Source organism: Malaclemys terrapin, chromosome 7 (assembly GCF_027887155.1).
Source record: "Malaclemys terrapin pileata isolate rMalTer1 chromosome 7, rMalTer1.hap1, whole genome shotgun sequence".
NCBI lineage: Eukaryota > Metazoa > Chordata > Testudines > Emydidae > Malaclemys > Malaclemys terrapin.
In genome coordinates, this window is record NC_071511.1 from 20,193,072 (window position 1) to 20,217,572 (window position 24,501).

Below are 24,501 nucleotides of genomic sequence, written 5' to 3' on the forward strand. Positions count from 1 at the left end.
AAGACAGGTTTTGGGAGACTTGCTGTTCTCGATTGGGTGAACCTATGCATTTATATACACTACATATGAATATCTTTTGGCCCAGATACTCAATGGTATTTAGGCATCTAAATTAGGTGCCTAAATACCTTTGCAGATCTGGGCCTTTGTGCCTCCTTTCCCATTCCTACACCCTTCAATGAAAAATAAGAGGTTTAATGTAATATTTAGAAGTTCACTTCTATCCAGAAGCAAAGAAAATCACAATTAAATGTACCAAGTATCAGAGGGGTAGCCATGTTAGTCTGTATCCACAAAAACAACAAGGAGTCCGGTGGCACCTTAAAGACTAACAGATTTATTAGGGCATAAGCTTTCATGGAAAAAAACCCCACTTCTTCAGACTCCTCATTGTTTTTACAATTTAGGGTACATCTACACTACCCAGCAGGTAGTGATCGATCTATCGGGGACTGATTTATTGCGTCTAGTGTAGACGTGATTCAGGGATTGATTTATCGCGTCTAGTGTAGATGCGATAAATCAATCCCCAATCGCTCTGCCGTCGACTCCTGTACTCCACCGCGTTGAGAGGAGGAAGCAGCATTGACGGGGGAGCGGTGGCAGTCGACCCCGCGCCGTGAGGACACGAGGTAAGTCGACCTAAGATACATCGACTTCAGCTACGCTATTCTTGTACCTGAAGTTGTGTATCTTAGGTCGATCCCCCCCAGTGTAGACCAGGCCTAAATGTATGATTGAAAACCCAGGCTATTCATTATCCATTAACTCTGATCATCGTCCTTTGTTTTTGCAAGGATCTGAGAAGACTGAGCTATCTCCTAGCCATAGGTCAAATTCAATGTATTTAGTGAAATCCATGGCATTGAAGCCCTTACAGTAGGTCTGAATTTACCCTCATGTGTGCAGCAATACCCAAGTACCACAAGAATTAAGACAATACTGTTGGCACAAGCTTTCACTTTCACTTGCTTTTGTGGGTTCAAGTCAGATCCTTAACATTACTTTAAAAGTAGTTTTCTGAGGCGGGATTTTTGTTTTGAGGTTGGGTAAGGCTAAAATCTCAGAAGCTAGAACAGTTGGGTCTTGTTAGTATTTGAATGGGACAACACTAAGGACTGGCCAGGATCTGTGCTGCACGTAGCGTTTGGCATTAAAAAGGTAGGGTGACCAGATAACAAGTGTGAAAAATGGGGACGGGGTTGGGGGGTAATAGGCGCCTATATAAGAAAAAGTCCCTAATACTGGGACTGTCCCTATAAAATCGGGACATCTGGTCACCCTATAAGAAGGTGACACTATGGCCTTATCTATGCTTGAGTATAGCCCTGATTCAGCACCCTGGCTTGATGTTGTCTAAGCTTTGGGGTCAGCATCAGTGCACCTTCTCTAATTGCTGGCCACCAATTATTCCATCAGGCTATAGGCAAGGTCTCCAACCTAGATCTATTCATTTTCCCTTACCTAAAATTCCCCATGGAGTTTCAATAGAAGAAGCTATTTGAATTTATGATTTTTGTCCTTTAAATAAAGTGCTCTTAAAAATAATAATGCATGTTCTTACTCCCAAAACTCTGTGACGGGCGATGTGAAGTTCGTAATGTTCAGTGACAACCAGAGTGTTTTGTTCTTCCTGAGAGTGTCTTCCACGCAAGTAGGTGTGTTCCACTTCTGACCACAAAGCGACCAAGGTAGGACGCTCTGAAATGACTGGAACAGATAGTACACTCCCCAAGCCAGGATGACGATGTAGTACACATTCAGAAGGGACACAATCACTATGGAAGCATAACCGATTCCTAATACAAAATAAATAAATAAAACACATACACAATGGTCACTTATCGTTCCAACACTATGAAATCTCAGACATGTAAAGTTATTTTTTAATACTCTGTGGATTTAAATCCTGGTGTAGGATATACCACTATTGGAAACTGAATCCCATTAAACAGCACACACAACTAAAGCATAACCAAGCTACTGTCACTGATTATCACTAGCACCAGTGGTTGCAGCGGTATTAATGAGATCCTTGGGCAGAAGGTTCAGTGTGTGTGCAAAATAAGACGAGTGTTTAAAAATTCCAAAGCAAGCGAAGTGAAAGCCATAGTCTATGCACCCATTTCTCTTTTGCAAAGAAAGTATGCTATTTGTGCTTGTTATTGCTAATGAGATCAATGTTTAACTCTGCTATCAATACTTGACAATAAAAAATGTCCCTTGTTTGTTTTTAAACACAGGGTCATGGGCAGATAAGGCCACGTCCTCCACAACTTAAAATGGCAACCAAGGAGGTGATGGAATGCAGTTCTGGCAGAATTAAATTCCGAAACTATTCTGTGGGTCTGACTCCTCTCATTGGCATTACTTCTGATTTGTACCTCTGTGTCAGAGGAGAACCAGTCTCTTTATTTAAAGTAAGAAACAAAAGGCCTGCATACAGATCCTTCTTCTGATACCTTTTAACCACTAGTATTTAGAATCTTGAAGGGCTTTCTGAAGCTAACGTTCCATTTAGGAATGGGAGCGATAAAAACTGTTTTCCCAACAAAGACTTACAATAGTTTGTAAAAGTAATTAATTAATTTATTTATTACATTAAATAAATATGTTTATATGAAAGGTGCTTACTGATACACTGTGTCAACACCTGGCAGATCTGCCTTATATTGCACAGCCTTAAGCCATATTGCAATGTGATTCTCCACAGCCAAGAATTTTGTGCTGAGTGCAACCCCCTCTGCCCCCCACCGCCCACATAGAGTGTACTATCTGTTCTACAGTTCAGTCAGAACATTCACTTAGCCATATTATTAGACCCATAAATTTCCTTTTCCAGGGATACCAAGGTGATTTTTATTTAAACCAAGAGCATTCCCTTCTCCCCCCACCCCATGGCCTAGTGAGAGGAGGGGGAGAAAAAAAGGGGTGTAAATCAGGGTAATTCCACTGACTTCAGTATAACAGTTAAGAATTTGGCCCATTGGATACAATCTTACTCACTTAGGTAGTTCCATTCATTTCAAGGAGTAAGATACTGCTCAGGATCGGTAAGGGTGGCAGAATCAAGGCCTAAGTCAATTTAAGGTGCCCATTCCCACTTAAATTTTGAAAAGGAAAGTAGTGCATCTTTACCTTAGGGGGAGAGGGATACCTCAGTGGTTTGAGCATTGGCATGCTAAACTCAGAGTTGTGAGTTTAATCCTTGAGGGGGTCACTTAGGGATCTGGGGCAAAATCAGTACTTGGTCCTGCTAGTGAGGCAGGGGGCTAGACTCAACAACCTTTCAGCATCCCTTCCAGCTCTATGAGATAGGTGTATATATCCAGTGTAAAGTATCAGAGGGGTAGCCGTGTTAGTCTGAATCTGTAAAAAGCAACAGAGGGTCCTGTGGCACCTTTGAGACTAACAGAAGTATTGGGAGCATAAGCTTTCGTGGGTAAGAACCTCACTTCTTCAGATGCAAGTAATGGCAGAAGTGAGGTTCTTACCCACGAAAGCTTATGCTCCCAATACTTCTGTTAGTCTTAAAGGTGCCACAGGACCCTCTGTTGCTATATCCAGTGTAATCACTCATAATTAATGGGGGTTAATTCTAACAAATCAGTTCATTTCCCAGTGTCTCTCTGAAGCCAGTCAATGTGTGGGATGCAGTTAGGGGTTCTAAAGGATTTTGGTAACCTGCTTTTAATTTTATATTCCCATTAAATTTCAGAGTGGCATTAGCACAATTCTTGTGAACGGCATGTGTTTCTTCATTTGTTGGCAAATGCCCTTTAATAATAATATGGAGCAATCAGAGTTGTTTTTCACAGTCGGATCTAATTATTGCAAAAGCTCTATGCCTGAATCTTTCCACAGAAAGCCATTCAAATTCCCGCTGTGCATGTAAATATAACTGTGATGCATGGCAAAAAGAGTTTGGTTTCCAGTCCAGGATAATATTTGGAAAGGCACTTTCGCAAAAGGATATGAGACTATGGAAAAGCTTCTGATCCCCTAGTATTTCAAGGGAACACTGCCTTCTCCAACGCTCGTCAACACAATGTGAAACGCCCTCTCTCTTTCTCACAGATTGCACAGCCTCTTGCTGCGAGCCTATTTAGTGCACAACATGCAACTTCTTTCTTATTTATTGGCCCTTCTGTCAGTTAACAAGACGACAGCAACAAAAATTAATACTATGATTTCTCCTTTCTACTCTCAGACGTCTACCTTTCCAGGAACCAATATCATACAGTCAGCTACTACAACAAATAGCAGCTGTGAGGGACATGAAGGGCATATACTTGCCCCGTTTTTGAAGCAATAAACCACATCAAGGGTGTACCTTAGAGACCTGATCCAAAGACCACTGAAATCAATGGGAGTCCCTTTCTAGGATCAGGCCCTAATATCTGAGGATTTAAGTGCAGCTTATGTGGTGTATATGCCTCGTGGTGGCCCTCTGCCCAGGAGTGAACTTCCCCCATAATTTATTCAGTGCTTCAGCAAAGCACTTAAACACATTCACTGTGCTAAGCACCTGAGTAATCCCATCCTTATGTAGCAAGGCAGTTCAATTTATGCATAAACCCCGCAGTAGCAACGTTAGGCACGTGTTTAAGGGCTTTGATGAACCAGGGCCTTGGTGTTGAAAAAATGGGAGTTGAAGGCATTCTGCACTTCGCAGGACTGGTTGCCGAAATGGAATTTATCCATTAATAACACCTTCTGCCATCAGTGAGTCTAGCACAGCTGTTTGGAAAATTTCCAAGTAACATGTCATTACATTCATTAACTGTGTCTTGTGTTACGATATGGCAGGAAAATAACTAACCAGTGAAAATAGGGCAGATCTTTTCCCAGCATGTAATTCCTCCTTCAGAGGTATATTGTCCTAGCGCCACCTCCAGGAAAAACACAGGAAGACCTCCCCCAAACAGGAAAATGAAATAAGGTATAAGAAATGCACCTGTAGAGAAAACACAATGATGTACAATAAAGATTAAAAGAATTCAAAATGAAGAACAATACACATGCTGCGGTAGATATATGTAACAAGGAAACACATTTGATACCCTTGTGTACACATATAACAATTTTACTTTTCTGGGATTATTGCCCCTGTTCAAAGATTAAAAATAGAATGGTTACAAACCAAAGGGAAAGGGCATTTTCATTCCTTTTTAAAGTGAACATCTATAAAGATGATGAGGATTAGATATACTTTCATTTCATTTAAGCTAAAGCAGTATTTTTATGTGAAAACCCAAAAGAAATGTTCAGTTCAAGTCTTGTCTTAGTTGCACCTCTATAAATTTGGAGTAGCACCATTAATTGGAGTTATTCTACATTTACACTGAGAATATTGATCCATATAATTAACGTATATATTTATTTTTAAGTTAAAAGTGAAGTTCAACTGTAATACTAGTAAAATGCAAGGTTGTTGGTTTTTTTCATAACAGAGCTTGGATATTAACTATGAAATAATCAAGCAATTTCTCCTACAGGTTGGGAAAGAGAAAAGAGATTGTTATGGATATCTCGATTTTAAATATGTGGGAGACACGCCGATGCTACAGTATTGGAAGGATGGATGGTTCGACGAATGTATAGCTGAATTAGAGAGAGAGAAAAATACTCACCTCCGCCATTTTTATAGCAGAGATACGGAAACCGCCAGACATTGCCTAAACCAATAAATCCACCAGCCACGGACAGCAGAAAGTCAATCTTACTCGCCCACTTCTCCCGTTGAGGCGGCTTCCCCTCTGCCTCGTCCTCAGGGCGTGTCCCAGGGCTCTTGCCAGGAGAAGGTTTGAGGATGTCCTTGTGGAAATCTTTCAAACACTGCAGCTTCTCCTTTGTTGCCATGTTTCTGGTTTCTAAAGAGAAAAAAGTGGCATGAATTTATTAAACAGACATTATTGGGAGAACTCCAACCATACAAAACTTCTTTAACCAAACTAAGTTCCCTTAAAGGTCACCCATTACTAACGCATACATTTCCTTTACTGACCAGGACACAAATAGGCCTCAAAAAGTACACAGAAGTTTCTACCTTTGCAGGACCTTGTCAGAATATGATGCAAATACTTCCTGTGCTTGATGCAACACTCAGAGGTGAAAGTAAGCCAGTACGGTATGGTAACACAGCCAACATCACTGGCAGGACCGCTGATGGGGGAGGGGGCCAAAAGGGGCAGCTTCCCCGGGGCCCGGCAATTTAAAAGGGCCTGGGGCTCCCGGCAGCGGCTGGAGCCTCTGGCCCTTTAAATCACCGCCAGAGCACCAGGGCTCCCAGCCGCCGCTACCGCTACCATGGGACTCCGGCGGTGATTTAAAGGGCCTGGTGCTCTGGCAGCAATTTAAAGGGCCTGGGGCTCCCAGCCGCCGCTACTGCTACTGCGCCAGCAGGCAGAGCCCTGGGTCCTTTAAATCGCCCCTGGAGCCAGGGCCAGCTTTAAGCCAATTCACCCGATTCCCCGGAACTGGGCCCCGCTCCGGGGGTCTTTGGCGGCATTTCGGCAGCAGGGGGTCCTTCGGTGCCGCTGAAGCCCCGGACTGCCGCCGGGTATTGGAATCGGGCCCCGTGGATCATAACGCCGGCCCTGCCTGGAGCCCCGGGCGGCGCGAGCCGGGCAGTGCTGAAGGGCTGGCTGGGGGAGTCTGGCCCCAGCCCCGCTCCTTCCACCCAAGACCCCGCCTTTTCGGGGGCCCAGAGCCACTCCCCCGCACCTTGCTCAGGACCCCGGATGCCCTGCGTACCGGGAAGTCACTTAAGTTACTTTCACCCCTGCCAACACTCCACTGACTCAAAGACTTCCACTGACATCACTGGGCACGGGATCAGGCCAGTGAGCACTGAGAGGCTGTGTACATTGGCACTGGAACCTCACTGCTCTAAGAGGGTGTGCTCTGGCAGATTTAGGAGGTGTAAAAGATGTGCAGTCCTTGTGTGCTGACTAACTTCAGGCAGTGGGTGTATAGGGAACGCACGCTGCATCAGTAAGTGATGGGGCTGAGCCTCCACACCCCCGACGACAGAGGTCGTTAACAGGCTGACTGCGGGCCAAATCGGGACTGCCAGATACTTTTGAACGGACTGCAAAATCTTTTTATTGTCCTTATTGTTACTGCTGTGTGAAAAATGTTTCTCTGCAGTCTGGACCTTGCCTATACCTTAACCAAGAAATTTGGACCTTGACAAAAAATAATTGACTACCCCTACCCTAAGGGATTCTGCTTGCTATGGGGCAGTGTTTCTGCTGCTTACTCTGAATCCCCTTAACTCCTCTCAATGGGCAAATGAAATACATATTGCACGCTGATGTCTTACAGTACGCTCACATTTTTTAAGTAACATCCATAGCTCTTTCCCACTGCCCTAATTCTTACTAGAATCTTGTATCATTTACAGCCTGCCATACTCTGGCTCTGACTAAAGTATTGTGATGGTTTATCCTTAACAAGCTGGAATGGGAAGCCATTTCTCCTAATCAGGCCATAGGATCTGAAAGAGCATCTTCAATTTATTCTATTCACAATGAACCTGCTTTCACTTGGCATCAGTAAAAGCAAATAAACTTTTATATTCCGTTAACTTCTTATATGCACGTATAAAATTACACATTTTCCTAGTGTGATGGTTGGTTAGTTAATTAAAAATCCGAGGGCATGACTGACCCTGATGCAAAACCAAAAGCAAATTCAACCACAGGGGCCAGCTCATTTAATAGTGAGCAAATGATTAATTGCCATGTGAAAATAATAAACCATGACATTATTTTATATGTAAGTGCCTTTTTTATCCAGGAGTTCTTAACTAAAACAGTTTAGGAATAACAACATTTTTTTTTTTTTTTTTTACAGATAGACTATTTGAAATTATGCATTCATCAAAATGTGTTGGCAAGTAAATGGTAAACCCAAATTCAGACATTAGGTCAAATTTCTTCTGCATGCAACTCAAATGACTTCATCTGACTCAGGCTTGTTATGTTTACACGGTGTTATGATGCTGAAAATAAACATTTTCATCCGACCCAAACAAACCAGCAACTTTATGCCAGGCCACAGCCATTCCTTGCTTGGTACATGTTCTAATGTGTGCACAGTCATAAAAATCCTGCTTCATATTATCCCATTTGCTAGCCGTAAGCCTAGTACTTCCTTGCTGCTTTCTGATCTGTAAACAGATTTAGAAGCTTGGGTTGACATTAGCTCTACGAGAAGTTTTTAATTGGAACATGATTCTGAGATTCGTGCATCAGTGTACCTAGAGAAATGAAAACCTTTCCATACACCGTGTATCTCTGAGCCAGTCAAGCCCCAGCACCTTAAACATTTGAAAGGCCAGTGTTCTGGTAAGATGTCCCTCTGCAATAACAACTCCCTACTGCTCTGACAGCTAAAAAACCCAACCCATTTGTTTTAGCAGTACTTAATCACTAGGGTATTCTCCTGCACTAGAAGAAAGGTCTGTTATTATATACATACTAGTGAACAGGAGGGGGAGCTTGGGGAAGGAGAAAGATAAGATGCTGGATAATCATTAAGGCTAAGATTTAATCATGGGTATTTTTAGTAAAAGTCATGGACAGGTCATGGGCAATAAACAAAAATTCACGGCCCCATGACCTATCCATGACTTGTACTATATACCCGACTAAATCTTGGGTGTTCTGGGGGACTCCAGGGGTGCAGCTGCTGCTCTGGAGGGGAAGCTCTGGGGTGCCCGCTGATGCTACAGTGGGGGGCTCTGAGGCATCTGCTGGTCCTGGGGGGAGGGGGCCTTTGGGGCGCCCGCTGGTGCACCCACTGGTGCTGGTGGGAGGGGCTCCGGGGTGCCCACTGGTGCTGGGTGGGCGCCTGGGTGCCTGCTGGTGTTCGAAGGGGGAGGGGGCCTCTGGGGTGCCCGCTGGTGCTCGGGGGAGGGGGGGCAGCCCGAGACCACCGCAGCCGTTGCTGGCAGGGAGCGACCAGGGACCGCCGCCGCTGGCAGGGAGCGACCAGGGACCGCCGCCGCTGGCAGGAGGTAGCCCCGCCGCCCGGGACCGCAGCTGCTGCTGCTGGGCAGCCCTGGGTTCAGTTGCACCTGCCAGCTGTAGAAGTCATGGAGGTCCTGGAAAGTCATGGAATCCATGACTTCCGTGCCACCGTGCCAGACTCCCAGCCTTAATAATCATTGACCATTATGGTTTGTTTGTTTGTTTGGTTGGTTGTTTGGTTGGTTGTTTGGTTGTTGTTGTTTTTTTTTGGGGGGGGGGTTTTGGTACCTTCCTCTGAAGCATCGGAAAGCGTCCACTGTTAGAGACAAGATACCTGACTAAACCGATCAACGATCTGCAATGAGATAATGCTTCTGCTCCTCTATGGAGGTCTTATTTTATTCAATTTTTTAGTGAGTTTGCTAATCCAGTCTAATCTTACTGGCTGTTGTCTTATTTCAACCAAAGTGCAAGCTAATTTCATTTAGAATTTGCAAACCTAACCAATTTTCTGCCTGCTGTGTTCTATAAATTCTATCTATCTATGAGATGGTTGACTGTCCTGTAGTTAGAGTTAATGGCTTACAGGCGAAGTGCTAATTGTTGTCTTTCGGGATTCTAATTTCGTAACACATGGCACTACATTTTCTAAAGGGCATTCTTATTTGGGGTGCTCTACTTGTCCACTCATTTTGGGTGTCTCATTTTTGAAAATGTAAGTCCTGAGTTTTATTTTCTGATCCAAAATAACTTGGAACTTGATGATGGATCTTGGCTCTTCTGCTATCTTGCAGTGACAAACCCTCAACTCCACACTCAGTTTTTAGTCCATCAGTAGGAATTTGAGTGAAGACAGCAGGATTTGAAACTAATTATAAGGCCTTTATAGCATTTAACCAGCTGCATAGTGAGGCACAGTACATTGCTTACCTGGATCTTTTTATTTCCCTCATTGTAACATTTCATTTTTTGCTATGAATCTATTCATCTATTGTTGGCAAGGTCTCTACTCTATTGTCCATTAAGATACAGTGTCTGTTTATGGCTAGGAGGCATATATTGTCCATCAGTGCCACTGGAATTAACACTAAGCTGCCACTTGTGACTACAATTCTAGCCCACGTCATATGTTACCTTCAGGGACTGTGGGAGTTTATCCCATTAGCTGCCAACTACTGGTGGCTACACAGCCACTCCCAGTTACAGGAAGTGCCTACAGAGTCTGTAAGGGAGGGGCAGAGGCCGTTCTATTTGGCAAGGAAAAGTCAAGAAAGCTGAGTTTGTTTAGTGAAAGGCATTGTCTGTATCATTAATGGGGTTGGAGTTTCATTTCCTTCAGTTATGTTCCACTGGGTGAGGTTCTTAAGGGATAACAATCAAATAGCCTGATGGAGATGCTGAAACAATACTTGCTCACTGCTCAGGTCAGAACAAGAGAATGATAGATTATGTTTTACGGAATCACTTAGTGGGGCACTTTCTGAGATCCAAGTCCCTCTAATTCCCCCAAGGAAAAAACTGTAAGAAACTACTTTTAAAAGCGTGGAGTCCATCATGAGTAATCCAACTCCGAGGCACATGTCTACCTTCCAGGAGACACGTCTGCCTTCCAGAGCAGCTCCCTCTATGAAGCCTTGGCTATCTCCAGGAAGACTTGGCTTGATCTGCTAAAGTTAAGATGGATAAACAATGAACAGCAGCCAAGCCTGCAGCCAAATATGTAGAACCTCACTGGAGAAAAGGGGGAAAAATCCAACTTTTGCTGGGCTAATTCTGTTCTCATTTACACTGGTGTGAACTCAATTAACTCCACTGAAGCCAATGTAGTTAATCTGGATTTATGCTGGTATAATGTAGGAGAATATAATACAGTAGCTAAATGTGGCCCTTTGCATTTTTCTCTCTTTGGCTTTCAGCATAATCATTACATGCTCCACACACTCTATATAATTGGCATAATAGCTCCTTTTTTTTCTCTGCAGCACAACTCCAGTCTCCACATACATCAGCCCCACTCCCACCTGTCAGCCAGGTGCATGAAATGCGTTACTCAGAATATCTCACTGTCTGATTAACACAGACTCAGTTGCTGCTCTCCCACTGGTTAGCTATTGGACCTCAGCGGAGAACTCCAAAAGCGATCAGCCTTAGGCAGAGAATGCCCACAGCTAATGCCAGGTAGCTCTACACAGTACATCATCTCTGGTGTAGTTACATAACTGCTACGAATAATGATTCACTCTCCCACCTCTCATAAAGGAAAACAATACAAAATAGCAGGGGTTCTCAACCTTTTTCTTTCTGAGCCCCCCCCCCCCCATCTTCCCCCCCACACACACACACACGCTATAAAAACTCCAGGGTCCACCTGTGCCACAACAACTGTTTTTCTGCATATAAAAGCCAGGGCCAGCATTAGGCGGTAGCAATCAGGGCAATTGCCGGGGGGCCCACGCTACAGCAGGCCCTGCAAATCTTAGTTGCTCAGACTTCCGTGTGAGCCCCGGGTGGTAGGGCTCAGGGCACCTGGCTTCAGCCCCATACGGCAGGACTTCATCTTTCTGGCCTGGCCACAGCAAGTCTAATGCCGGCCCTGCTTGGCAGACCCCCTGAAACCAGCTCGCAGCCCCACAGTGGGCCCCAGATTCCTGGTTGAGAACCACTGCAATATAGCACCTTTCAGTAGGAGTTAAAGTCAAATTCATCCTTGGTTTATCTCCACTGAAGTCAAGTAATCTTTAAGGGCCAAATCTGCAAAAGCATGTGCACCCAGTTCAGGTGTGCAAATAGCCTGATGCATTTGTGCAAATCAAAGCTGTGCATGCCACAATACACAGACAGTTTTGCATGTGTGCCTTTGAAGATTATAAACAAACAAACATGTACCCCTTTGGTTCTGATCTCTGGAGTTTTATTTAAGTTCCTTCAAAATCCTAAGAAACCCAGTTAGGAAAGAACGTTAAAAAACCTAAGCCCAAAAATACTCTGTAGAAACTCATTTTAAGCAGAAGCTACAGTACATACAGGTAGCTTAGTAACTTCAGGAGTGTAGATGATTGATAGATTATAGCCATCTTGAAAACTACCTCACAAACTGCACACTGGCTAAGTCCTCTCTTAGCAGACTCAAAGAAAGGTGACATTGCAAAGGAGCATATGTGCAAAACTGGGTCCCAGGATGATCTCAGTTCTAATCCTAGCACTGTCAATAACTTACTCTGCTGCCTTGTCCAAGTCATTTGTTTTCCATTCCTTTATGTTAAAATCTGAGAACGCTACTTCCTTTTCTCACCAGGATATTAGAAGGATTAGATCATTAATATTTGTGAAGTGCTCTGTAAATACTAAGGATTGTTATTGGGCAAAGTCCTGAAGACTTTACTCAGTTTTTACTCATGGAAACCTTCTGCCGAAATCAACCTAAGTTTTGTCCAATACAGGCTGAATAAAAAGCAAACAGGAGTGAGATCTGACTCTGCCAGTTTCCTATTTGAATATGGACTGAGAAATGGCTTTGGGCCCCTTGTTTAGGCTTCTCCACAGCCTGCTATTCCCCACCACCAAGTGAAGTCAGAAGAGAAGTTGATCCACACTCAAAGCTCCCATGGACTTCAATGGGAACTGTGCCTGAAGAATGACTGCAGAGTCTGGCCCATGGTTTTTACTGAGGGTTGGAATATTCTCTGCAGGCTGATTTTGTTGCTGTTTTGGAGGCTTCCCTAATGATACATTCCTTCAGATTGTGTTTTCTGTGTTTGTTAATGTTTCTTCCCACCAGACTTACCTGTTCAAAGCCTTCTGTTTATCACGTTATAATTCATCTTATACTCCTACTTAAGCAGATTGCCCTTTGCCGGTTTAGGCTTTATCATAGCTCCTATTTGATCTCTGTACATTTGTGAAACAAGCAAAATTTCCATCTCCATTTCATATTTTCACAAAATCAGCTATCTCTAGACTGCAAGCATGCTTGTGCCACCTTTAATTTTCATATCATTATATTCATGAGTATTTCAATATTAATAGCATTGTGATTCCCAGCTCGTAGCAGTTCACAACTCCTGCTGCACCTGAGGGCAACGGGGAAAAACTCTGATTTCTATAAGAGCAGAATCAGGCCACAAATAAAATCTTTGTTACATTTGGCTCATTTCCTAGGAGCTCAGAACTCTAAACCATGCAACTTTTGAAGTCTGTCGCTTTCCCGCCTTAGAAAATCAGAGTGGTTAGCCTACTCAATAGATGAGTAAAACATATAACTCCAGATAAAAGTTCTGGCTTTTTGACAGGTCTTTCTTATCTGAGTGGGGAAATACTGATCACTTCTTTACCTGGCTACCGTGGAGGCCTGTACCAATATCCACAGAATGCCTGACTCCATTTACTGTCCTTAACTCCTATCCCAACTCTTTTGCTTCATCAGACAAAACACACCCCCTATTCTCTGAAAAATACCAACCCTCCATTTAACTTATTGCCTCTCTAATATTCTTCAAAGATTCTCTATAAAGTTCCCTTATCATCTCCCTCACTTTCTGCTCTTTGTCGTTTATGTCCTTTTTCAATCTTCTTTTCTTAATTTCTTTTCTCTGTGTGTGTGTCTATTTATTCATCTATCCATCCTCCCTTTCTTTTCTTTCTTCTCCCTCACTCTACTCCCTCCCATTTCAAAATCATCTCCTCTCGCTTCTCTTTTTGCCTGTTTCTTTCACTGTTATACTCCTTTTCTCTTCCTTCGAAGGCTGACATCTGGAAAAGTTGCTACAGAAAATTCCGGGAGCAACAGATATTCCTTTATTTAGCTGGAGTATGTTACAAAAGGAAAGCCCTGGGCTTGTTGCAATTTCTTTTTAATCAATTGTATCCTGGACAAAAGGCATCTATTTTTTTCCAGCTGTCTTTTCTATGTGGCGCTTGTGTTCATATTCGTCAAGTGCTGTAAATGGGCACTGTGTCTCAGCTCAGAGTTATTATGAAACACTAGCTGGAATAGAAAACCTGCAACCATATAATACTCTGAATTTTCATTCTGTTATACTTCTTTAGTTGACCCAATAAATCGATCACCACTAAACCACAGATTACAGTAGCTGACTAGGGGAAAATAAAAAACCCACTGCCCTTTGTATCTTGGCCTTGGCCTCTGTAATTGGAGGATAAAGGTGGGGAAGGAGACTTAAAGCTACTCTGTGTTTACAAAGAGAATACAATGGATTGGATTTTAATGCAGTGTTGTTCTGCTCAACGCAGATCATGAAGCCTAAAGAAACAAAATACTCTGTAGTCAGAGGTCACCTTTTTTATATGGGACTTGGGGAAAGGGAGGAAGGTATTTTGATACCACTGACTGAGGGGAGGGAGTGAGAGCTCTGTAGCGTTTCCCATGTGGGCAGATGAGGGGAAAGCTGGAAACCAATCCAGTTCCTATTGAAGTCAATGCAAAACTCCCATTTATTTCAGTGGGAGAAGTATTAGGCCCCCTAGACCCTAGGGCTGGAAAAAAAAGGTCCATGTGAAACTACTGCAAGGATGGAGAAGGAGTCTTGCACCAAGAGGCCTGTTCAGTTGAACCCTGGCCATTAGCACAGGCACTGGGGAGCAGTATTGGATATGACATACAGCCAGCATGCACTTTCTGTTCTGTGTGCTGTAGTTTTTGATTCAACCACTATGAATCTAACAGCCTGCCAGAAGTTATCACAGACACACTTTTGCCTTTACCAGACTTGGTTAATGTTAGCAGGTGACCCCAACACACCCCCAGTCCTGAACTTCCCCAGACCCATGTGCTCGGATTTGTCCAGCCCTCTCCTGCAACATTCCAAGGAATAATAAGATCCGTAATTTCCTTTCAGGAAACAAAACCCATCAGTTTGCCACATTAACTGGAGTTGACTAGGGTTACCATACGTCCGGGTTTCCCCGGACATGCCCGGCTTTTGGGTCTTTAAATAGCCGTCCGGGGGGAATTTGTAAAATGCTAAAAATGTCCGGGATTTCCCCCCGGACGGCTATTTAAAGACCCAAAAGCGGCTGACAGGGCAGCCGCGCCGGCGGAAAGTGGTACTGGGAACAGCATGGAGCGGACACGAGAGGCGGGTGCGGGTGGCCCGGCTCCCCCTGCCTGGGGCTCCCCTCACCCGACGCAGGGCACGGGCTCCTCCTCAGCAGCACTGCCCGCCGCGGGGCTGGGGCTCTCCTGGGGCTCTGCCCTGCACAAGCCCAGCACCCCTGGGGCTGCTCCTGCCTCCCCGGGCTGGCCCCAGATCCCCTCCCCCGGGGGGCTGGGGTCCTGCTGCGGCTTGTGCCGTTCTGCCTCCTCCGCGGGGCAGGCAGCCCCAGGGGGTTGAGGCTGTGCCACCCCTTCCCCAGCTTCCCCCCTCCAGCAGCCCCTGCCGGGCCTGTTCAGCCCTCGGCCCCACCGGGCCCTGCCCTGCCTCATGCAACCCGCCCGGGGGGACTGGGGGAGCCACAGCAAAGCCTCGCCCGGAGCTGGTGCAGGAGACGAGCCTGGCTCTCAGCCCAGGCTCCGGCATCAACCTGCAGCAGGGAGTGGAGCCACCCCCCGCCGGCTTGGCTCAACCCAGCCCCGCTCTTAAAGGGACACAGACCCCACCACAGCTTGGCCCGGCCCGGGGCACCTAGGGGTGTCACCTCACCCCCCTGCCTGGGGGGCCCGGCGAGGGGGGTGCTCGGCACTATAGCAGCGCAGAAGGGAGGCCAGCGATGCACCTTACTCTCTCCTGCACTGCCAGCCACGGTCTTGCCTCCTTTCCCCAGCTCTGTGAGGCACTGTACCCCTCAGAGCAGCAAATGGTAGCAGATTCTGCTGTCTCCAAGCAGAGTCTAGCCCTGAGTGTTTATTTCCGCAGCAGTGAGTTTTCGATTTGGTGCATTCACTCCTGATCTCCCTGGTAAAGTGTAAAAAAAGCCCTTGGCATTCATTTTCTCAGTGTTTCTGGGAATACCCTTTCAGTTTCATAGATTGATCTGGGATCTTTCTTTTGCTGTTTCCAGAGAGAACTGTTGACAGCAGGGAGATATGTCCCTGACTAGAGGACAGGAAGCAAATTTGACTAGACCAATTGTGACTTCCTTTTTATTTGTTACTATAAAATGTATTACACACAAATAGATTGCTAATGAACTTCCACCTTTGGGTTTCTGGAAAACAACTCACTCTAATACTTGGAAGATGCAGGGACCTTTGGTCTTAAAAAATGAAACATCAGACTCATTAATTTGGGGGAAGTGCAGTGGTCCATTTATGAAATTTCTTAAAAACATGATTCAAAAAATCCTTCTGAGACTGTATTTTAATGCTGAGATCCCAATAGCCTTACTATAGAAATAGAAAGTAAAACAAAGACATTCTTGATCCAGGTCAATTAGAGCAGTGGTTGTCAATGTTTCCAGGCTACTGTACCTCCTTCAGGAGGCTGATTTGTCTTGAATACCCCTCACTTAAAAACTACTTGCTTACAAAATCAGACATAAAAATACAAGCATCACAGCGCAGTATTTACTGAAAAATTGCTTACTTTCTCATTTTTACCACATAAATTATCAAATAAATCACGACTCCCAGATTGAGAAACACTGGTATAGTATACAGAGCAGTATAAACAAGTCACTGTCTGTATGAAATTTTAGTTTGTATTGACTTCACTGGTGCATTTTATGTAGCGTGTTGTAAAACTAGGCAACTATCTAAATGAGCTGATGTACCCCCTGGAAGACCTTTGCATACCCCTGGTTGAGAACCACTGAATTAGAGAAATTTTGCATCATGACATAGGTCTATTGAAGTAAATGGACTTATGCCAATTTACACCAACCAAAGATCTGGCCCTATTTCTTTAACATTTTAGGTGGAATAATTTGTTTTAATTTGTAATATTTATAATCTTGCTATAAAGGAACCAAATTTAAGTTATAGGTACTTCTCAGTTACATCCTTTCCTCAGACCTCATCCCACACACAGGCAAGTTTACTCAGTTTCTCCATCTGCAGACGGAGATAACAATACATGCATCACAAGAGTATAGTAAGGCATAGTTGTGAACCCCTTATTCACAGTGGTGAGCGGGTACTTATGGGAGTAATTGGTTCACAATCTGGCCCGTAATGGTTGTAAGTTACTTTAATTTCCTCATGTGAAAGGTGCTGCAGAAATGGAAAGTATTATTTATTTCAATAGCGGCTAAATGAATTTACATTATTCATGTGAAAATATTTAAGTTTTAGATATTCTTCTCAGAATCCCCAATTCTAAGTGTGCGGGAGGAGAGGATTCCAGTCCAAAAATGTGTGGCTCCTTTTAAATCTCAGCTTTTATACTTTGTTACATGAGATCAGTCGTACGTGTAAAAAAAGACACATGAACATGGTTTGTTGCAGCAGTGAAAATTTAAAGATCAAATACTTCTTTCATATCAGCGCCCTCATATTGATTTCGGCTCTGAGCATCTAATCAAATGCTAAGTACCTGTGCCTACGATGATGGTTGCATATGCTTCGATAATTAGTTTGGCAAGGCCTTCTATATCAAAGTTACACACATTTTTACACAATATCAGGCAAACCAGCTTGGATCTCTCACTATTCATGTCTCTGTACTAATTGTGCTCTGCATCATTTCACAAAACAGTTATTTAACTGAGCTTGAAATTTGTCATTATACTGAGATTTCTAAAAATACCCTTCTAGAAAAACTTCCATTTGGCTTCCCAGTAAAGAAAAGGACTTTATATAGCTTGTTTGTTTGAACTTCGAGGCCCATACAGTCCCTGAAATGACATTGCCTGGGTTAGTGTTGTGCCCCATTTCTCACAGTACTCATGATGGGTTGGATTGTCACAGCCCAGCTCAGTCACACAAGGGAGTAAATATTATCTTTTCCAAGTAGACCCCGCTGATATGGGGATGCCCCTTTAAAGGAAGGCCCCAGGACAGGTATGGACAGGGGAGTCCCTCCAGTGGAGGGAGAGATGAGTGTCAGAAGTAGGGTTACTATATGTCCGGATTTTCCCAGACATGTCCGGCTTTTTGGTCCTCAAATCCCCGTCCGGGAGGAATTTCCAAAAAGCCGAACATGTCTGGGAAAACAGGGAGGCATGGTAAGGGGAACGCCTCCTCCCCGGGCTCCAACTTTCCCAGCTCCCACCGCTCTCCACCGCGGCAGGGGCCGAAGTAACTTCCCCAGCACAGTAGCAGCCGGAGCCCGGGGAGGAAGCGGCTGCGCGCTCGGATGCCGCCCGCCGCCTCTGTGCCCGCGCAGATCGGGGGAGTTGTTAGTTTTGCTGCAGCCACTCGCACTCGGGGTCCCCCGAGTGTCTTTTGCCCGAGTGTGAGTGGCTGCAGCAAAACTAACAACTCCCCCGATCTGCGGGGGCACAGAGGCGGCGGGCGGCATCTGAGCGCGCAGCCGCCTCCTCCCTGGGCTCCAACTTTCATGGCTCCCGCCGCTCTCCACCATGGCGGGGCCCAAAGCAACTTCCCCAGCGCAGCAGCAGCCGGGGGGCGGGAGGGAGGAGGGGGAATGTGGGATGCTCAGGGGAGGAGGTGGAGTTGGGGTGTGGAAGGGGTGGAGTTGGGGTGGGGCCAGGAGCGGGGAAAGGGCGGAGTTGGGGCGGGGCCCCCGGGAGTGTCCTCTTTTTGCACTATTGAAATATGGTAACCCTAGAGTTGACATTCACTTTAGCACAAACACAGAATTGTTGGTTGAGATTAATAGTAAAACAAGTTGGTTAACAAACGAAGACAGGATTTTAAGTGAGCTCAATAAAGTTAGAGAGAAAGTTAGAAATGGTTACAAGCAACTAAAAGTGAAAACATGCATTTAAAAGTCTAACACTTAATCTAGCAAGTTTTAGTTCAAAGCTTTGTTCAAGATGCTCTTTCTCACCCACAATCTTCCAGCAAGACAGTTACTGGCCCTCTCCTCGATCAGGATCTCTTCCAGAGGCCCAAAGGTGCTGGTGCCTTTGTCTTCTTAGGTGAAAGAACTAACTTAGGGTTCTCTGTGCCTTTCTTTTATAGTCCAGTGAATCTTTGAAGTGGATTCTTCCAAAGGATACCCCTCAAAGTAAAGTTCATGCAAGCTGTGAGGAAGGCGATAGAGTCTGGTGGTGAAGGAAGCTCCATGCTCTTTTGTCCCCCACTTGTGTTTGCTGAAATGCAAATTCTTCTGTTTCCTGACATCTCCTCCCCCTGCTGCCTTGATGGTCCTGTTTAATACTTATATGTAAACTGAGGTAAACACACATCCTTTGTTTAGGATAGACCTGTTTAACAACTATTACCTCAGCAGGGCGGTCTGGTTTTGAACCTGTGCCAATAACATCACACAGGGGGAATTCATAATTTTACATATAATGTTGCTACCTATATTTCACCATGATAGTATTGACCAGCGACTTACTAGTTTCCAAATGATACCTCACAAGGCACATTTTGTACAAGGGTTATTACAGTAGTGGGGAGGGTGTGACCACAGGGCTGTTTTGGGTCACACACTGCAGATCATAGAACATTGGCCTACCGGCCTCTTTCCTACCACTTCACTCTCCCCACCCCCAGCCAGGATCTGTGGAGACCCTCCCAACGGTACAGATGGGGTAAAGAGCATCCCTGCATAGGGTGACTGCTACTCCTCTGCATCTTACAGCCACAGCCAATCTCCTCTCATGCCAACAGGCCTAAATCTCAGCCACTGTCTTCTCGTGCCAATAGGCTTGTCCCACCACAGACCCAGGTACAGGTGCGTTCATCAGTAGGACTTCTTGTGGTGCTTCCACCACAGGTGAAGATCCCATATAGGGGAGAGGAGTAATGCAATGGTGGTGGGTGGTTTGCAGAGGTAGGAAGAACTGATTAAAGCTATTACGCTCTTCATATATAGTACTGGTAACTGTGTAATGGGAATGTCCAGTTAAAAATTTGTTTTTGTTCTCATCAAGCCAACTACTGACCTAATTTAACATCCCCTGGGTGTGTTAGCTAAAAGCCTAGTGATTGTCAACAAGCTAAAGTGAGTGCCATGTTCCTGCTGCTTCCCCTGCCATACTGCTCCTGATATGCCAGTTTTCCAGGTTTGAAAGGACAATACATTATTCTACAGCACTAAATACCCCCTAAAGTCCCTAATTGTTAAGAGTGGTGCCTTGACTGTGTCCACAAAATGTATGTGTGCATGCAATTTATATGGCACAACGGATGCATTCCCAAATGTTGTTGGTATGGTTAAGGAGGACCCTTCAAGTCTTGTCCCTTAAAATCTCTTTTTTTCCCTTCTGACTGATTTGTTTGCACTAAATAATAATTCACCTTCCTACTAAACCTAGCAAAGTCTTTTAATTTTGGTTTGGTTTGGGTTTTTTGCTGCTAAGGGGCTGTTATATAATGACGTTATAGTTCATTAGTGTGCCTGAGCATTAACCTTTTCTATAACCTCTGATAAACCATGAGCAAACACTTACACAGTCTGGACTATGGAGACATTTACTTGATCATGTAATGTAACCTCTCTCTCAAAAACAAGAGAGAGCTTATGAACTTGGATATTTGCAATGTTTTGTATAGTACCAATTGACTTTTTGTATGTGATTAATAATGTACTGAATCTGTCCTATGCATTTTATATATATATGTATATATATATACATGGAATCATTAGGCAGCAATCTTTCATTTGATGCTATGATTTTATACTGAGTAGGTCTCAAATGTGTAGAATAAAAATAAAGTAGGCATTGGATGAAGCAAGCATACAAAGAAATATACAAATATATTATTTTATAGCTTTTTTCCCCCTTGGGAATAATTTCATTTTCCCCTAACATGCTTTGCTTTAGCAACAAATTCTCAATTCATCACTACATTTACCCATATTGTTTACTCATGGGCTAGTCTCAAAGGTTGGTCACATTTTTTCATATAACGTTTTCCAAATACTCACTCCAAATACATCAGAATAAATGTTTGGGTTAAACAAAAGTTGGTCCAAAAAAAGATATTACCTCACCCACCTTCTCTCTCTGGGGGAGAATAAACATTCGGTATTTAAATATTATTCAGGGTTTGGGGGGGGGGTTGGCTATTGCTATACATAAGTAATATGTGACACTATGCAAAGAAGATAAAAAAAGGAAATGTCAGGAGCATTCAAATTTTCTTGTAATATACCCAGTGGTAAGCAGAGGAGCAGCTGTTGCAATACTTAAATATCGCATACAAAAAGTTATTTCACAGATTTTGACCAATTTTATAACCAGGCTGTAGCATGGATGAGATCCTATGTGGATGGGACCGTATTTCTACATTATTTACTGACCTTATGTATCCATCTGAGTTTTAGATAGTATTTGAGGATTTATTCTAACCCTGCTTATGAGGACTTTTATAACATAAACATCAGATTGTAAGTGGTTTCTAACATAGGGACTCCACTGTGTAGGTTAATTATGTCTTAATTATGTCGGTGTACTGGGCAAACTAGTCCTCCCAAATCCCTGATTTCTGTGTGGGAGGGAGGACATCCCAAAATGCATTGTTCACAAAAATCCATGCCCTGGCCCCAGCATCACACATCTCCCCACCCTTCTCCGCCACCAATATGGTATCTATGCACCAAAATTTGCCCAGAATGCACTAATAGCAACATGGTTGTGCAGCACAGCAGGGGTTGTGCAGCACAGCAGGTTGGAGTTGCCCAACAGTACTGACACCAGATTGTGCAGGAAAAACTGTTGCTGTGTGCATGCACTGAGCCATGTTAGCTGTGCCCACAGCAGAGGAATACACCAGAGTCCAACTGCACTGTGAATGTGGTTCCACTGAGTGTAATTGGAGCCCTGGGCTCTAACGATGAGAATGAGTTACTTGGGGGGTTTGTTTCGATTTCTTGTTTGCAGTGGGGCTTATAGTTCGCAGAAATATGAGTCAGTGAGACAAATTAGTTGTAGACTTTTAAAATGACGCAGGCCAGTGCTGATATGATAAGAAACTTTGGTTCTCTTACTGAGGTAAGAATGTTTCTAAGGCACTTTATAAGACAATCTTAGTTCATAGCCCTTGAACAATAAGAGATTTTCATTCGGTTTGGAAACCGGGAGGGGAACATTGTTTATTTACTTCAAGAAAACAGCAGCTGAACAGAAGCTTTAAACTTTATCAAGATTTGCATAGGAAATGAAATCTAACAGTTACTGGTATACAGAGGGAAATGGAGACCAGGATGTTTCTGCAGAGGATATGCCAAAAGAAGAAGTGATAAACTGGCTGCACAAGCTGGTGGAGACGGTAAGCTTTGCACAGTTTGCTCTGCTCCAAATTGTCAAACATCATAAAGAAGCAAAATCATGAAGATCATATGATGTTTTCTCTCTGTTTATGTTTCCATGCATCTTGTGAAAGGTGCCAGCCTGACAGCCGGGAGACTGAAGTTCTTTGTTTACGTACTGAATGGTTAAGGATGGGCCAGCCCAGTTCAGTGTCCACTTCCCCTGCATTTCCCCCCACCATCAATATGCCTCAATTATAACCCAGAGGGATCATCCTATCCAGTCACAGAAGGGTAGTTCAGCCTTCATGGCCCATGCACTGCTTGGATTCTCTGCTGAGACTCCCTACAAGGGTGTCAGCTCTGAAGGGGATTCCTGTACTGGAGGTAGATCATTAACGCATTTTATATTGGGGCTTCTGAATAGCCTCCAACAGAAAGTAATTTTGGTCACTACTGACCTGATTTAAACAAATGAGCAGGAGGTGAAAGTCTTCCTATCTCATTACCAATCCCATGAAACCTCTAGTTCTCCAAAATATCACATGACTTTGATTAATTTTTAAACCAGAAGTATATCTTCAGTTCTGCTTAGCCACATAGCTTTGACAGCTTTCATATAAGGAAAGCTGCACTGTTGGTTTTGTGTTGAGAGATATGAGAAGCAGATAGTGCCTAAAGCAAACATTTAATTTCTCTAAGGAAACTGAACATGCAGACCACTTCTGCTTGCTATGCTCTGAATGTGGCATAGGTGCTCCGCATGCAAGCAAAAGGGCCTGATCCTACACTTTAAACTCAGAGAAAGAGCCCACTAAAGTTCCACCTCGACCTCAACGACCCTCTCCTTGGTGCGAGTGAGGAGTACAGGATCAACTCTGATATGAGCAAAGAATACCAACAGTGCCAGCCTAACACCAGTGTCTCTCCCCTCAGCTGTCGCCCTGTTGTTCGTCTTCGTGAGCGAACATGTTTCTGTGTATGACTAGGCAAAACATAGCAACTCAACCATTTTCCTCCATCCCTTATCTTTTCTATCATTTCTGACAGATATCAGCTGATGGTTTTAGTTATATATTGCTTTTATATTCCAACATTGGGCTCTGTAAATTTCACTTACGTAATCTATTGCTTTTTACCACTTTATGAAGGTACAGTTGAGAAAACTGAACAGATGGGGCTAAATTATTTCCTAGTGTACAAGCCTATCCTATCCTTCTAGGGTGAGGGGAAAGATTGGCTCTTAGTAGCTCCCAGCCAGCCTTTCTCTCGAACATCCAGGGAAGCAGAGCAGGCTAGGAAATGTAGTACATTATGGCAGCCATATCTGTAGGTTTAGCTTCTGATAAGGCCTGATGGGAAATAAGGGGTCCATATAAACAACACCCTTCCCCCAGATAAACCAGAGACCTGGAAGGAGTCGGGCTGTTGGAGTAGAAACAGCAGTCAAGTAAAGGCATCTCCTTATGTTTTACTGTTTATAATTGTTTGGGGATTTTTGGTAATGTCTTTGCAGTGGTTACCTTTGAAAATTATCTGGAGTGACAAGTGAAATTGCATGTAGTTCTGCATCTCTTTGAGGCAGGTTAAAATAAAGTTACTCTGACAAAACGAATGTTGTTAGCACATTCGGCCAGTGAAAATTTGCTATTTTCTGAAGCTCAAAGAAGCCCCTCTTCATAGCTAAGGCTCTGTGGCTTGGAGTTGCTGAACTGAAAAACAGCTAAGCTGAGAAACAGCTGCTCTGTGCAGCACTAGCTACCTTGTGTGACCTCTATCTGCTGCAGGGAGGCAGCACATAGTGGCACAAGCAGTGAGTGACTATATAGATCCTAAATGCCCACAGGCTCTTTTTCATAATTATTTAAAATTGAACCAATATAAAATGGGAATTTTGTATCGGTGAGGGATGGGGTGGGAGTTGAAAGGGTATCTATCATTTAAATGTCCCAAACTGTTATAATCATTATTACATAATTATTTATTAAACACTTTATATCACAATAACTTCTCCTGGCACTTAACAGAGATTTAAAGAGCCATTGGGTGAAATCCCAGTGCCAGTGAAATTACCGCAAAACTACTGATTTCAATGCCACCAAAACATCAGCTAGGGTCCCTGCCCCAAAGACCTTACAATTTAAATTTCTAGCATCAAGATCCCGATTCTGATCTCAAATGACCTCAGTGGAGTAACTCCTGTGTTATGCTAGTGTAAGTGAGATTGGAATCTGATCTAA

At 43.9% G+C, this 24,501-nt stretch overlaps 1 protein-coding gene across 3 annotated transcripts in view; it reads right to left on the reverse strand.

Annotated features, from left to right (window-relative positions):
• The window catches only part of SLC6A6 (solute carrier family 6 member 6), a 77,387-nt gene that overhangs the window by 37,209 nt on the left and 15,677 nt on the right, over positions 1–24,501 (reverse strand). For all 3 annotated transcript variants that reach the window (XM_054034731.1, XM_054034730.1, XM_054034729.1), the window contains 3 exons: positions 5,634–5,873; positions 4,823–4,957; positions 1,565–1,799 (listed from right to left, as the gene is read on the reverse strand). In XM_054034731.1, coding sequence (XP_053890706.1) covers positions 1,565–1,799; positions 4,823–4,957; positions 5,634–5,862 — 599 coding nt within the window. In that variant the 5' untranslated portion in view covers positions 5,863–5,873. The remainder of the gene's footprint in view (positions 1–1,564; positions 1,800–4,822; positions 4,958–5,633; positions 5,874–24,501) is intronic.